We start from the raw sequence: 14,400 nt of genomic DNA on the forward strand, positions 1-14,400 counted from the left end.
CTCCACCTCCTTTTGCTCCCCCCTCGTCCCCACCGTCAGCCTGCTTCAGCCTCCAGTTAATGAAATGTGGCGAGAGGCCGCACAGACAGCTGTCAGACCCCTCATTTCTCCGCTGGGATATTGGATCCCGCGCTGGGAGACCGACAGGTGAGCAGAGGAGGGGTGGTGCGGGGAGCCGAGGGAGGGGCCCCGGCTGGTGAGAGGCCGGAGCCCGGGGGGCAGCGCCAAACTGGAAGCCTCGAGGGCTCGGCTAAGCGGGGTCGGCCTTAGGATGCTTTTTCAGTCCGGGGCCCCTAGCTCTTTCCTCTTCTCCGAAAAGCAGGAGACTTAACGAGCCCCACCCACTCCGCGCCCTGACTCGAGTAGGCCCGGGACTCCTGCTCCCGCACCTTAGGCGGGCCTGGCTCCCGTGTGCGCCCCGCGCAGCGGCTGTGAGCTGGCGGCCGCGGCCCGGTGCTTCCTCCCACCTCCTTCCATCCCTTCCTTCTTGCTCCCCCTCCTTCTCGCGCTCCCTCCCCGGCGGCCGCGGCCTTTATTAGGGATTCCGCGGCTGTCGGTCCCGCCATCCATCCTGTCCGCCGGCAATTAGGCGGCCAGACAAAGAGCAGCTTCGGATGGATGAGGGTCCCGGCGGATCGGAAATGTGAAGGGTCAGCGCTGCCGCCCGCGGCGCACCCCGCTCCCCCCTCCGCATAATCACTGGCCGCCCGTCACTCAGCTCGCCTCCCGGGGAGCTCGGCGGCCGGAGATGGGGAGAGGCCGGGTGTGGGACTGCAGCCTAGGCACCCAGGGCAGGGCAAGGGCGGACCTACACCTAGGGCAGCAGGAGGGACGCCTCCTGCGGGAGAACGGAGGACGGCGGGACTACGGGAGGCTGGAGGCCCCCAGAGGACAGAGGGCAGGATATGGCCCCGGGCGTTCCCTGAAGGCATCCTGGGGAACCCTACCTGGGGACTTCCAGTGCAGAAGCGGGGACTCTAGCCGCAGGAGAGAGAAGGATGGTGGCCCAGGCTCCGCCTGCTGAGAGACTGGGGGACGAAGCTCTAGGGCCTCAGGTCTGCACAAGGGGAATTGCGGCCGGGACGAGCCCCCTCGGGAAACTGAGGGGCTGTAGCCTGATGCGCCTCCTATCGGAATAGAATGATACTACGCTTCTATTCCCAGGACTCTTAAGTGAAATCCAACCCATCCACATCAAATCCAGAAAAGCTCCAAGGCTGGGCAAACCCGAATGGAGCCGAGAAGAAGTTCAAGGACTTCGGGTTTTTACAGCGGATTCTTCGGCGCTACCTCCCAGCTGACAAATCAACATCTCAATCTGACAATTAGTGGTCGAGGTGGGGGGAGTGGGTCCCTCGTCGCCGGGCTGGCTTGGCCCTCCGGGCGGGAGGCAGAGAGGTGGGCGGTGCTGGCAGTGATGAACGACTCCGGGGGGGGCCCACGGCCGGGAGCTCGCATTCATTACTCGCCTGACAGGCGGGCGGCGGACCGGGCGGGCCTCGAGTGGACGTGCGAGGAAAGAGGCCAGTGGCAGGAGGGAGAGAAAGGGAGACGTTTAACAGCCCCAACGCCCGGTCAGCTCCCGATTCTTCCCCTGGACCCTGGTACTTGACTTCCTTGAGCTCGGTCTCTCAGCTGTAGGAGGGTTCTGGTTGCAGAATTTGGGGAGCAGGGGGGCGGGACCTAAGCCCTTTCTCAGGTTAGGCGATTTAAGGTCTAAGATGTCAAGAAACGATGTGGACAGGCCTTAGGACTAGGCGCTTCAGCCTGACCTGGGAGGAATTGCGCGTGTCTGCCCACACAGAGGTGCTGTGTGTGACAAGGATTGATGGGTGTGGATCGGGAGTGGGGACCAGTGACTGTGAGTGTCAGTGTTAGGGATGTGTCCGCCTGATTTTGTCAGTGGACGTGTGAGCTGCCTGTGTCTGAGGATGAGCCGCCACCTCTCCCTGCTTGTCTCTGTGCCCACCCCCAAAACACACCACTTGCTGTCAGCTCTCTGTCTCCAGTTCTGTAGGAAATGGCAGTGTGCACGGTGACAGCTGAGGTGTGCTGCTGGGGGTCGGGGGAGAGATTTTAACTGTGAGAATGCTGGTCTGGACAACTGCATTCGTCCACCTGCCCCCCCCCCCCCGCACCCCCCCCTCAAATCGTCCCTTCCCCAGACCTCCTGAAAGTAGTGGAATTTTTTCCCCCCACAAAATCTTGAAGACTTAGTCGCTGAGTCCTGGGGAAGGAAGTGGTACCAGTTTTCTACAGTCCACACCCCTACACATACACACAATCTCCATCGCATATACAAACAGTCTGCAATACAAGTGTGGTCTCCAACCCATCTGGTTTCCCCAGTCAGGTGGTGGTCAGAGAGGAGGAGGTGGATCTCAAGAAGGGAAGGGGCAGACCATCAGGCCCACAAGAGAGCCCACCTCTTTGGGGCCAGGGCTAGTGGCCCCTGGGACCCTTACCTTTTGGATCTCAGGTCCAGTTACTAGTTGACACCTTGGGAGGATAATGCTAATGATAATCTAATTCCTCCTCCCTAGCAACTCTCTTTCATCACCTGGCTTTGTCTCTACTCCCTTCCCTCACTCTCAAACACACCAAAAGGTTGAGCATGGCCTCCTCCCCAGGCCTGAATCTCCTGGGTCTATAGGGCAGAGAGTTGGGGTGATTTTGGCTCTCTGGTCCCCTGCTTTGTTCACTGTGTCTTTCAGCCACCCTTCCGTTGACTTGTTCTTCTTCATAGCTAGGGTATCTCTTGGAGCCTCCAGACCTTTGTCTCTGCACCCATCCTTGTGTCTGCATGTCTCCACGTTTAGGGATCTCTTCCAAATCTGTCTCCCTACATTTAGAGGTGTCTCTTTGTTCTCCCTCTGGGAATACCCCTGCGCACCAGTGAGGCTCATGTGGATGGGGAAAAGGAGTAGGGCTACCTTCCTGCCCCCTTCCAGGGGCAACTGCAACCCAAGGATGGCCACGCAGTATCAGGGCCCGGGAAGGGGGGGTCGCTTCTTATTCAGGGCACAGGCACCTTGGACCCTGCCCGGCTGTCCGCCCTCCCCACCCCCACCCCCAACCCCCCGCAAGCCGCCCTCCTCCAGGCCCCGAACCCTCCGCCCACTTGGAAAAGGCAAATTTGACATTTTTAAATCCTGAGCCTTAGAGGGATCGATGCGGCCCGGGGGCCCCGCCCGGGGTCGATATTCCTGATTGGGAAGCGGCCGCTGAGCCGAGCCCGCGTGTAAATCACCCGGATGGGGGGAGGGGGCGCGGGAGCCAACGGCGTCCCACCTCGCAGAGCGCGGGTCCCGGCCCCGGCCGAACCCCAGCGCAATGGAATGAGGAGACCAACAGGCCTTAGAGACCGGGAAACCAGCCCGCTCAGGGGCTCCCCCCTTCCCCCGCCCAGCTCTGCCAACTCTGCGGGCCGGCTCCGGTCTCGCTTCAGCGGCCGCCACCCTCCGTTGCCCCTGGAGCCGCCGGGGAGGCCGGTGTCGGAGCCAGCCATGCGGCGGCTCCTCTCCGGCCGCTCCCGCGGGGCCTGGGCTTCGGCGGCGGCTGTCACGAAGCCGACAGGTCGGGCGGGCCGGGAAGGGGAGGGTGGCGGGGGAGAGTTGGGAGGGAGGCTGGCGCGGCTCTGGCTCACAGTGGGCGCGCAACAGATGTTTGCGGAATTGAGGGACAGCAAGGTGGCGTGGGTCACCGAGCGGCGAGGAGCCGGGGCTGGAGGGCGGGGCGGGGCAGGGGGCGTCCCAGGCACGTCGAGGGTGGGAGTCTGGACGGCCGCGGTGGGGGGAGCAGGCACCCGAGGGCGATCTGGGGACGGCTGAGCTGGAATAGACCCCCTCTTCCAGAGACGAGGATAGTTAAGAACAAAAGAGAACGGAGCGAGCAGGGAAGTTTGGGCCCCATCTACAACCGGCTCCGACGCCCCTGCCCGCCAATCCTCGCAGTTCTCCGCTGGGGAGACCGAGGCAGCCGAGGCTGAGAAGGGCCAGGAAGGTTAAAAGAGGGATAAGCGACGCGGCTAGGGCAGCAACACAATTCCCAAAGTCTCTGGATTCACCTGCCCACCCCGGGTCCGCTTGGCGGTACACACGCCTCCAGCTCCCCCACCGCAGCTCAGACCCTCCCCGCCCGCTCCAGCTTGTCAGTTCCCCCCACTCCCCACCTCGCGCCAGTTTATAGAACAACAATTTGGGGAAAACAATCCGGGCCGAGTGACGGCCCCGTAATTGTGACAAAGTGAGTGCGGGCGGCTGGAGAGAGCGCTAGGGCGGGAGCGCGGCGGGGCGAGGCGGAGGCAGGGGTGCCTCCCGCCCGCCCCGGCGCCCTGTCGTTCTCATTCCGGTCACCTCCCATCCCTCTCCTTGACTCTTATCCAGTTCGTCTTCTCCCGGCCCCTCGCGCCTCCCTTCGCTTGTTCTTCCATCGCTCTTCCCTTTCCTCTCGGTAACGGCTCTTCTCCCGCCCCGACCCCGCTGCAGCCCCTCCTCTGGTGCGCGTTTTCCTCTCTCACTTCTCCCCCTCTCCTCCGCCCTCCACTCATTTCTCCATCTTTTCCTCGGGCTCGTGTCGCCCTTGGGCCCCTGACTCCCATCGCACAAGCCTCTTCTCTTCCTCTCCAGTCCTGGCTTCCTGAGATCGAGCCCTGAGCCCCTTCCGCGACCCCCACTCTCTGGGAGGCAGCACAGCCCCGCGCTCCTGGGTTCCTCGGGCTTCGAAGCTAGCCACGCGCGTCGGCCCAGGGGCCCGGGCGGCCTGCCCCTTCCCCCTGCCGCCGCTGCCTCCCCCACCCCGCTCCCTGCGCCCGGAGCGAGTTTGTTTGTCCAGCGGCGGCCGCCGCCGCCCGCGCTGTTTGCCGAGCTTAGCTCGCCGCCACGCACTGCGGGCCCAATTAAGTCTCATTCATTATTCACCGCCCCTGTCCGCCCCCGCCCCCAGCTGGTGGCTCCGGCGTCGCTTTGGGGCCCCTCCCAGCCCTGGCCCCTCAGTGAGCCCTAAGGGGCAATTCGGCGAGCCGCATTCCCTCCCCTGGCCGGGATAAGGACCGAGGGGGCTGGCGGTGTGGAGGGAACAGAAGCTCTTTGCCAACTGCAGGGAGGCGACATGGGTGAAGCCCCCCAGGCCCACACCACCCCAAGTGGAGGCTGGGAGACGCTGGAGATCCAAGCATTTCCTTTACAGAGGCGGAAAGAGGCCCAAGAAGCGGCATGACTTGCCAAGGTCACATAGCAGAACCAGGATTGGAGCCCGGGACATTGAAATGAAGGCATCTTGCATCCCAGCTCCATGCCAGCACCGAGGCGGGAGGACGGCAGATTACTCTTGGGCTGCGCCTCGCTCTCCTGGTGGGACGCCCCTCACCCCCAACCCCTTTTTGCTCCTGGTTCTCCTCGCCACAGCCAGTGGATACAGCAGACTTGGGGCTCCCGCTGGATTGGGAGGCTCCTCAGGTCTTAGGCTCAGGTCTAGATGTAGTACCCCCTGACTGGTAGGCCTGGAGGTGGGGCAGTGAGGCAAACTCGGGGAGGGGTCCCCTCTCTGCAGCCTGACCGTGGGTGACTCTGCCTTAGAGGAATTGGAAATGGAGCCATTTGAGGCAGTCTTGAAGAGCAACGGAGTAGGGAGAGAAGAGAGTGCAGACCGAGGTGAGGGAGGAGTCACTCTCCCATTTAAAGGGGTGGAAAGGGGCGATCAAGGGCCTATTTTTGCGTTTATAGGGGACCGCCCTCGGCTGCTTTGCCGGGGCAACTGGACAAGGTGAGTCTGGGGACCCGCCCGGCCGTAAGCGGCAGCGCCACCTGGCGGTTGTGGTGCCGCGGTGCAGGTGTGCTCGGTCTGGAGCGGGGCGCTGCGCCTGTCACTTAGAGCCTGGGGAGGCTGGATACGCCGGGAAAACCTTAGACAGTTTATCCGAGAGGGTGGGCGAGAGGAGCTCGAGGCTGGAAGGTGATCCGAGGGGCCTGGGGAGGGCATTAGGGAGGGGCCTGGCCCTGACGGCCTGACTTCCGTGACAAAGCAAACACTGAAAGACAAAGTCCATTTGGATGGCAGTGGGAGCGGAGTGAGAGGGGCCATTTTGACTCTGTGGTCTAAGGAAATGACTGATCCGCCGGGGTCCGGGAGCCGGGGTACCCAGGTACGGCCGCTCACCCAGGGGCTAGCGGGTGCTGACTCCTGAGGCCCACACTACGCAGAGAGTAGAGACTGGCAGGTACACCTTTGGCATCTGGTTTGATATTCTGGGGATTCGTCTGGCTGCTTTGGAGAGACTTTCCAAGTCTGCCCTGGAAGGAGGTGGTTGAATTATGGGGTGCCAGGGTCTAGATCAAAATGTAGCTTTCCTGAGCTGTTTAAGTGGAGGGAATTCAAGACCTCTTTCAAGTTTGACTCGTGACCTGGAGAGACGGGAGGCTGGAGAGGAGCTAAAACCTTGGCCAGGTGTCTGAGTGCAGCCATAGTCAGAGTTGGGGGTGGGGCAGGGGACTTTCAAAATGTGTAGGACTTGGAAGGGCATTGTATTCACTCCTATTCACTCCCCCCCCACCACCTCATGGGTCATTTGGGGAGGAGGGGGAGTCAGTGGTCTGAGGGGAGGGCTGAAATTTAAGCTTTGCTTTTTTGTCCCGTGTGCGGAGTTCTCAGTTACTCAACTGAAAGCGTTTAAAACATTCTTCTCCCCTAAATATCGAGTTGCTTTGGTTGTAAAAAAACAGAAATGAGATGCTAGACTGAAGGATACGGGAGAACCAGCATTTCAGGTTCACTCAGGAAGATCTGGACTCCACTGATATTGGAAGGAGAAATGGTTACTGTGTTAGGACCTGAGTGTAATCTTATGACTGCTTTTTCCCATCTCTTAGGGTCTAAGGATAACTCTGGGGCCATGATGGACATGATTCTCACAGAGGATCCCAGATTTCTACACTCTGAGCAACATCAGGTGCCGCTGGACTTGTTCTGAAACCTTTTCTCTAGAGGATGGCCAAGGGGCTCCTGTTGACCTATGCCCTCTGGGCTGTAGGGGGCCCTGCTGGGCTCCACCACCTGTACCTGGGACGAGACAGCCATGCACTGCTCTGGATGCTTACCCTGGGGGGTGGCGGGGTGGGCTGGCTCTGGGAGTTCTGGAAGCTCCCAAGCTTTGTAGCTCAGGCCAACAGAGCCCAGGGGCAGAGGCAGAGCTCAGGACGGAGGACACCCCCCCTGAGTCTCATTCGCTTTGCTGCCCAGATGATAGTGGGCATCTATTTTGGCCTTGTGGCTCTCATTAGCTTTTCTTTCATGGCCAACTTCTATATTGTAGGCCTCCCACTGGCGATTGGCTTAGGAGTCTTGCTGGTGGCTGCTGTTGGCAACCAGACCTCAGACTTTAAGAATACTCTAGGGGCGGCGTTTCTTACTTCTCCTCTCTTCTATGGCCGCCCCATAGCCATCCTGCCCATCAGCTTGGCTGCCAGCATCACAGCCCAGAAGCATCGCCGCTACAAAGCCTCATTTGGTTCTGAGACTCTCAGTGTGCGACTCTACCGCCTAGGCTTGGCTTACCTTGCTTTCACGGGCCCGCTAGCATACAGTGCCCTCTGCAACACAGCTGCCACCCTCAGCTATGTGGCAGAGACCCTTGACTCCTTCTTGAGTTGGTTCAGCTTCTTCCCCCTCCTTGGCCGCCTCATGGAATCTGTCTTGCTTCTGCCTTATCGAGTCTGGAGGCTGCTGGTGGGGGATCCTGGCTTCAGTAGCACTTACTTCCAGGAGTGGGAGAAGCTCTATGAGTTTGTTCGCAGTTTCCAGGACGAGAAGCGTCAGCTGGCTTACCAGGTAAGGCTTTCTTCCTTCTCATTCCTTTCTGGGACCGGTCCGAGAGTTACGCTAAGCCTTATTGGAGCTGATCCCCCTTATGTGGAAGTACTGTTTTCGCATGTGCTGGGTCAGGCCCCAGAAGGGTGTCCTGGCTTCTTTGGGCTTCTGTGTGCGAAGGTGAAGGTGCAGAGGCTCTAATAGTGAGTGGGAAAATGATATGTGTATATTATTTACTTTTTATGGAGGTATGACATAAGTAAAGTGCATTAATTTGATATATAGAACTATGTAACAGCCACTCAGATCAAGGTATTGAATATTTCCAGCCCTAAGAAGGTTCCCTCATGCCCTTTCCCAATCTATACTCCTCTCCTCAAAGGGAACCTCTATTCTAACTTCTATCTATAGATTAGATTTACCCATTCTTTTTTTGTTGTTGTTGTTAAGGAAGAGTGGCCCTGAGCCAACATCTGTTGCCAATCTTTGAGGAAGATTGTCCCTAAGCTAACATCTATGCCAATCTTCCTCTATTTTGTGTGTGGGGTGCTGCCACAGCATGGCTTGATGAGACGTGTGTAGGTCTGCGCCCAGGATCCGAACCCGTAAACCCCAGGCTGTCAAAGCAGAGCGTGCAAGCTTAACCACTATGCCACCAGGCCAGCCCCACAGTTTTGCCCATTTTTGATCTTTGTATAAATGGAATCATTCAATATGTATTCTTTTGTATCTGGCTTCTTTCATTCAACATTGTGTTTGTGAGGTTTATCCATACTGTTGCATGTAGTTGTCAATTGTTTTCACTTTTCGTTGTATAGTGTCCCATTCTATGAATATACCACCATTTACCTATCCACTCTATTGTTAATGAACATTGGGTTGTTTCCACTTTGGGGCTTTTCTGAATAAAGCTGCCATGAACATTCTTGTACATGTCTTTGGTGGACATATATGTTCATTTCTCTTGCAAGGAAGAGGTCTTGACAGGGGTGCGAAGTCCCAGGTTGGAAAATGGGCAGCTGTGATTAAAGGCACATCCTGGTTCTTGCCATGAGATCCAGAGCCTGCCCATGTTTCAGAAGTCTGGAATTCTAATCTGAGGCTCTAGATCTTTCCCATGGACAAGTAGAAGCCAATTCTGGAGATACTACAGCCAGATTTAGCAAGGGAGCAGAGAGAGACCCCGGTGCCCTGACCACTTAGGAGGTTCTCATTTGCTAGCTTCTGTTTCCCTAAGGCTTTGGGTCTCTCGGAGGGGGCAACAAATGAAGAAGTACATCGGAGATACCGGGAGCTAGTGAAGATCTGGCACCCTGACCACAACCGGCACCAGACAGAGGAGGCTCAGAGGCACTTCCTGGAGATCCAGGCTGCATATGAAGTCCTGAGTCAGCCCCGGAAGCCCAGGGGATCCTCGAGGTGAGAAGAAACTTTCCCTTGAGGATGGACTCTTCCTAGCAGAGCCGGGCAGCTTGTCCCAGCCCAGCTTTGCCCATTCAGGGCATCCCAACAGCTTTAAAAAGACTGTGGTTGCAGTGGAGATGAGAAAACCTTCAAGGGGCGGGAAAGCTATTATGGTGGAAGAATGTATTTTTGTTTTGAATTTTTAAATTCTTGGCTGTTGTATTCCTGACTGTTTTTTCTTTAAACCAGAGAGTGAAATGAAGGACATATTATAAAACAAATAAAATGTCTTTTAGAGAATATCCCACATTATCCCACTCCTGGTAATTTGATGAGTGATGGAGGAAGGTTATTTAACGTTTTTTTTTTTTTAACGTACAAAGAACTGAGTTAGGAGATTGAAGGGAAAATATGAAAGTTTGAATATTTCACAAGCTGTTCTGTGACAAGAGGGATTTGATCTATTCTCTGGATTACCAAGGGGTAAGTCTGGGGTTAAATTTCAAAATTTCAGAAAAGTATTTTGTTTGTTTGTTTGTTTTGAGGAAGACTGGCCCTGAGCTAACATCCGCAGTCAATCCTCCTCTTTTTGCTGAGGAAGACTGGCCCTGAGCTAACATCTGTGCCCATCTTCCTCTACTTTATATGTGTGATGCCTACCACAGCATGGCATGCCAAGCCGTGCCATGTCCGCACCTGGGATCCAAATCGGCAAAGCCCAGGTCACCGAAGCGGAACGTGCAAACTTAACTACTGTGCCACCGGGCCAGCCCCAATAAAAGTATTTTAATTCCATTTATAGGAGAACTTTCTAGGAGCTACACTTTCCCCAAGAAGGAACAAGCTGCTGTGGGGCAGAGGTAGTTCCCCCATCACAGACTCTTCTGCTTGGAGGAGTGTTGTGGAGAGCCCTTACACTTTACATGAAGGGTTGGACTGGCTGAACTCTCAGGTCTGCCCAAAACTTGGGATCTGATTCTGAGCTAAAAACCCTGCTCCCTAGTCGCTTACAGTCTGGTGGGGAATAATAACACAGGTACACAGATATCACAGTCTGCCTTGTTCAGTGTTTTGAACTAAATGTCATGAGAAGTGTAAATAGAGTGCATTGGGGTATTGGCGAAAGGACAGATGACATTGTTTTATGGGGACTCATGGAAAAATTCATGATTTTATATCTTATAAGCCCTTATGGAGACTCTGGGTAAACCATAGGGAACCAGCAGCTTGAGCATCTTAAGGGGCCTTGTTTAATTACCAAGTAACTAGCCAAGTGTGGAGGAAACAGTCTATGATGCTAAAATTATGTACCTTTAATCAGCTTTCTTGCTTGTCTTTATTCATGTGTTCATTTCTCACACTTTTTCTTTTTTTCTGGAAGTTAACTCTGAGTAGTATATATTTTTAAAAGTAGAATTATTTTGGCTAGTATTCCCTATAGATTAAAAAAATAGTCTGAGTAACTGAGAGGAATGAAATTTGTAGATGTATTTTCTCTGCATTCATATATAAAAAAACTTTAAAAGTTTTTTGCCAATGAACTTATATACCATGATTTCAAGACCAAATTAACTTTCACACGTTTTTAAAGTTGCCAAAAATTGATATACATTTTCTCTGAAAAGTACTTAACAATTTCAATTATCACATGGAATTTTAATGAGGCATTTCCATAGGCCTTTTTTTTTTGAGGAAGGTTAGCCTTGAGCTAACATCTGCTGCCAATCTTCCTCTTTTTGCTGAGGAAGACTGGCCCTGAGCGCACATCCGTGCCCATCTTCCTCTACTTTATATGTGGGATGCCTACCACAGCATGGCTTGCCAAGCGGTGCCATGTCTGCACCCGGGATCCGAACCAGCAAACCCCCAGCCGCTGAAGCAGAACTTGCGCACTTAACCGCTGCACCACCGGGTGGGCCCCTTCATAGGCTATTAATTAGTAACTTATTAACATGATATGTAGTACTACATCTGCAAAGTGTAAATATATTAAAAATAGTCTATAAGAAAAAAGACAAAAGAGTGATTAGGGGCTTTACTTGATTTGGAAAATTATTTTACTGTTCTCAAATTTTATTGAGTTTTTGTTACAAAAATATGGATATATTTTAATTTATTCAAGTGGGAACTATTGATGAGCAGTTTCTATTTTTTCAACACGAGCAATGCTACAATAAATACCTTTAAATATGTGTACTGGTGCTTTTTTGTTTTTTTGAGGCTAGATTCCAATAAGTGATAATGTAGGGTCAAACAGAATGTGTATTTTAAATTTTGATTGATATTGTATCAGGGAACTTCTGGAAAAGATTTTTAACAATTTACACTTTCAACAGCAGTGTAAGAAAGTGTCCCTTTCTTTGTAACTGGCGCGGACTGTTATCACTCTTTTAAATTTTTGCCAAGGTGATGGGTGAGAAACAGTATCTAATTACTTTAATTTGCCCTTCTCTGAGTCCTAGTGAAGTCGAGCATCTTTTCAAATGTTTATTGAGCACTTGCATTTCCTCTTCAGTGAATTGCCTGATCATATCATCTGCCTATTTTTGAAAACCTTGGGTTCCTATTTGTCTCTCTGAATCTATTTTGTTAGTATCGTTGCTTGTTAGGAACTGTCATCCTTTGTTATATGTGTTGTAGATATTCCCCCAGTCTCTGACTTGTCTTTTGACTTTGAGTGTGAATTTTAGAGTCAGAAAGATTAGGATTTGACTGTGCTTCCACAATTTTCTAGCTATGTGATCTTGGGTTTCTTAGAGCTTTAGTTTCCTCTAAAATTGAGATAATAGTATGGTAGGGTTCAAGGGTTGCTGTGATCTAGCATTTGTGGAGTGAGCAGATATAACTAGTAGCTCCTTACCCCCTTTTCAGTTTATGTAAAGAAATAGGACTTGAGTGTCTAGTGAGTTAACTGGTATAAAAGGAAAGTTCTACCTGTACAGCTGAATTTTCCTAGAATGTATTAGTGTATTTTGTATTTTTTAAAAAATTTCCTCCTGGTCCTGTAAGTCACTGCATAAATGCTCACAAATAATGATTGGAAAGAACTAGAGAGGAATGGTGGATTGTGTTGTGGTGGTGGGGTTACAGGTAGTCCCTCTCCCCTCTAACTCTTTTCTAGACTGTCTTGTTTTATAATTAAGAAAAGAAAATTCCACCCTTTTTTAGCGGTTTATGGGGAACCAGGGAAGTGGTTTGGGTCTGGCCTTTCTCAGGCTGTAGTTTTAAAATGGGGCAGAACCCCTCTGGGCCAGTTGTAATAGCAGAAGGTCTCAGAATGAGACAACTCTGAGAGTGAGATGAATTTTGTGGGAAGGAAACGGGGAACTGCTTGTAAGATGGCTCTTCTCACCTGCAGATCCTCCTTGCAGAACTCTCCCGTCATCTTTTGGCAGATTCATTTCAATTAGGGAGGGCATGCTCTGACATCTAGAGTCTCAGTCCTTCGATGCAGAAAAGCAGAGGTATTTATAGTTTAGGAAGTGCTACAGCATGGGTGGTCTGCTGCCCAACTCCTAACCCCATTGGTCAGTTTAGTGTGGATTGGTATTAAGTTTTCCACCGGAGAGAGCTTTGTGGGTATAGGCCAGGGTGCTAGGTGAGAAGTGAGAAAGAGGTTAAAGAATGTTTACCTCTTAGGAGGAAAGACTGTTTGATGAAACTGTTTGGATTTAATCTTCCTTCTTGTCCTGGCCTGTGAGCAGGTACTGAAATTGAGTCCTTACCAGGATTAGACTAGCCACTCACCCACAGAAGACATCTGTTCATATATCTAATAGCCAGTGGTGTAGGCCAGCCTTTTTTTTTTTTAAGGAATAACAATAACCTTTTATTGAACTATTTCTAGATTCTAGGTAACTTTTTAAGCACAGTACATGTGGTGATGTCAAGCAATTCCATCAACAACTCCTCAGAGAAGGTTATTCTTATTTCTACTGTATAGGTTAATAGACAGTCATAGGGAGACATTAAGTAATTTACCCAGTGACTTTTAAGTGGCCGAACTGGAGTTTAAATTCTGACTGTTGTGACATAAATTTGTGCTATCAGCCATGACATTTTATTTCTATTACCACTTTTTTTTATTGAAGTATAATTGACACACATTATATTAGTTTCAAATGTACAATATAATGATTCAATATTTGTATATATTGTGAAATGATCAGCATAATAAGTCTAGTTAACATCTATCACTATACAGAGTTGCAGAAACATTTTTTTCTTTTGATGAGAACTTTTAAGATTTATTCTCTTAGCAGCTTTCAAATATGCAATACATCGTTATTATAGTCGCCATGCTGGACATTACATCCCCATGGCTTATTTATTTTATAACTGTAAGTTTGTGCATTTTGACCCCCTTCACTCATTTTGCCCAGCCCATCACCCTCTGCTTCTGGCAACCACTAATCTGTTCTCTATATCTATGAGCTGGTTTTTTGGGGTTTTTTGCTTGTTTGTTTTTGTTTTTAGATTCCACATATAAGTGAGATCATATGGTATTTGTCTTTCTCTTTCTGACTTATTTCACTTAGCATAATACCCTCAAAGTCTATCCATGTTGTCCCAAACAGCCTTTTTTTTTTTTTGAAAAGAAAGAAATGGCACAAAATCGTATGAACTTAGAACTTCTGGAAGGGAATTGTGCTTTTCCACCAACCTGGGACCTTTTAATCCTGAAGAAAATTTTCTGGGGATGGGCTTTCCAAAGGACCTGACATTATGAAAATCAGCTGAAAGCAGAAATTCACTAAAATAATAATAATAATAAAAGCGAAGACATTAGCAAGTCAGAGGCCTTCTTTATTCTCCAGCTGAGCTGATTTAATGAAATCCAAGGATTTCCTATTCTCCCACTCCCACAAATAAAAAATTTATAGACCTTTAAAAAGAGTTGGAAGGGAACTGAGAAGATCTCTACCTCTAGCACTTATCTTGTGCAGAATCCTGAGAATAGCTTGCTTCAGAGATGATATTTTGGCTTTTGTTTGAGTAAGGAATCCCCTACATGTCCCGCCTTTCTGACATCTTCAATTGTTAAAAAGTTCTTTTATTGGATTGAAGATAACTTCCTCGTATTTTCTTTCGAGATTTGGTATCTTCTGCTACAAAAAACAAAAACCAACAAAAACCTCTTTCTTGGTGAGAACCTGCCCTTTATCTCCTATCCCTCTAAATCTTCCCTTTTCC

At 51.3% G+C, this 14,400-nt stretch overlaps 1 protein-coding gene across 13 annotated transcripts; it reads left to right on the forward strand.

The window, feature by feature from the left end:
- The first annotated feature begins 10 nt into the window (after positions 1–10).
- On the forward strand, positions 11–11,399 carry DNAJC22 (DnaJ heat shock protein family (Hsp40) member C22). 13 transcript variants are annotated; one of them, XM_070271324.1, is made up of 4 exons: positions 11–147; positions 6,867–7,824; positions 9,041–9,222; positions 9,757–11,399. In XM_070271324.1, the coding sequence occupies exons 2-4, from the start codon at positions 6,985–6,987 to the stop codon at positions 9,770–9,772; spliced, it is 1,038 nt and encodes a 345-aa protein (XP_070127425.1). In that variant the 5' UTR covers positions 11–147; positions 6,867–6,984; the 3' UTR covers positions 9,773–11,399. The 13 variants fall into 13 exon arrangements, with proteins under 13 accessions (XP_070127425.1, XP_070127427.1, XP_023499257.2 ...); XM_070271326.1 differs by lacking the exon at positions 11–147 and adding an exon at positions 1,223–1,337; XM_070271327.1 differs by lacking the exon at positions 11–147 and adding an exon at positions 5,628–5,651.
- The last annotated feature ends 3,001 nt before the right edge of the window (positions 11,400–14,400 follow it).

The sequence above is a fragment of the Equus caballus genome, chromosome 6 (assembly GCF_041296265.1).
Source record: "Equus caballus isolate H_3958 breed thoroughbred chromosome 6, TB-T2T, whole genome shotgun sequence".
Lineage (NCBI taxonomy): Eukaryota > Metazoa > Chordata > Mammalia > Perissodactyla > Equidae > Equus > Equus caballus.

Bases quoted from the DNA above. Each gene is read 5' to 3' on its own strand.
- DNAJC22 (XM_070271324.1), top strand. From the start codon at position 6,985: ATGGCCAAGGGGCTCCTGTTGACCTATGCCCTCTGGGCTGTAGGGGGC. The intron at 7,825-9,040 runs GTAAGGCTTTCT...TGTTTCCCTAAG, and splicing joins AGCGTCAGCTGGCTTACCAG to GCTTTGGGTCTCTCGGAGGG.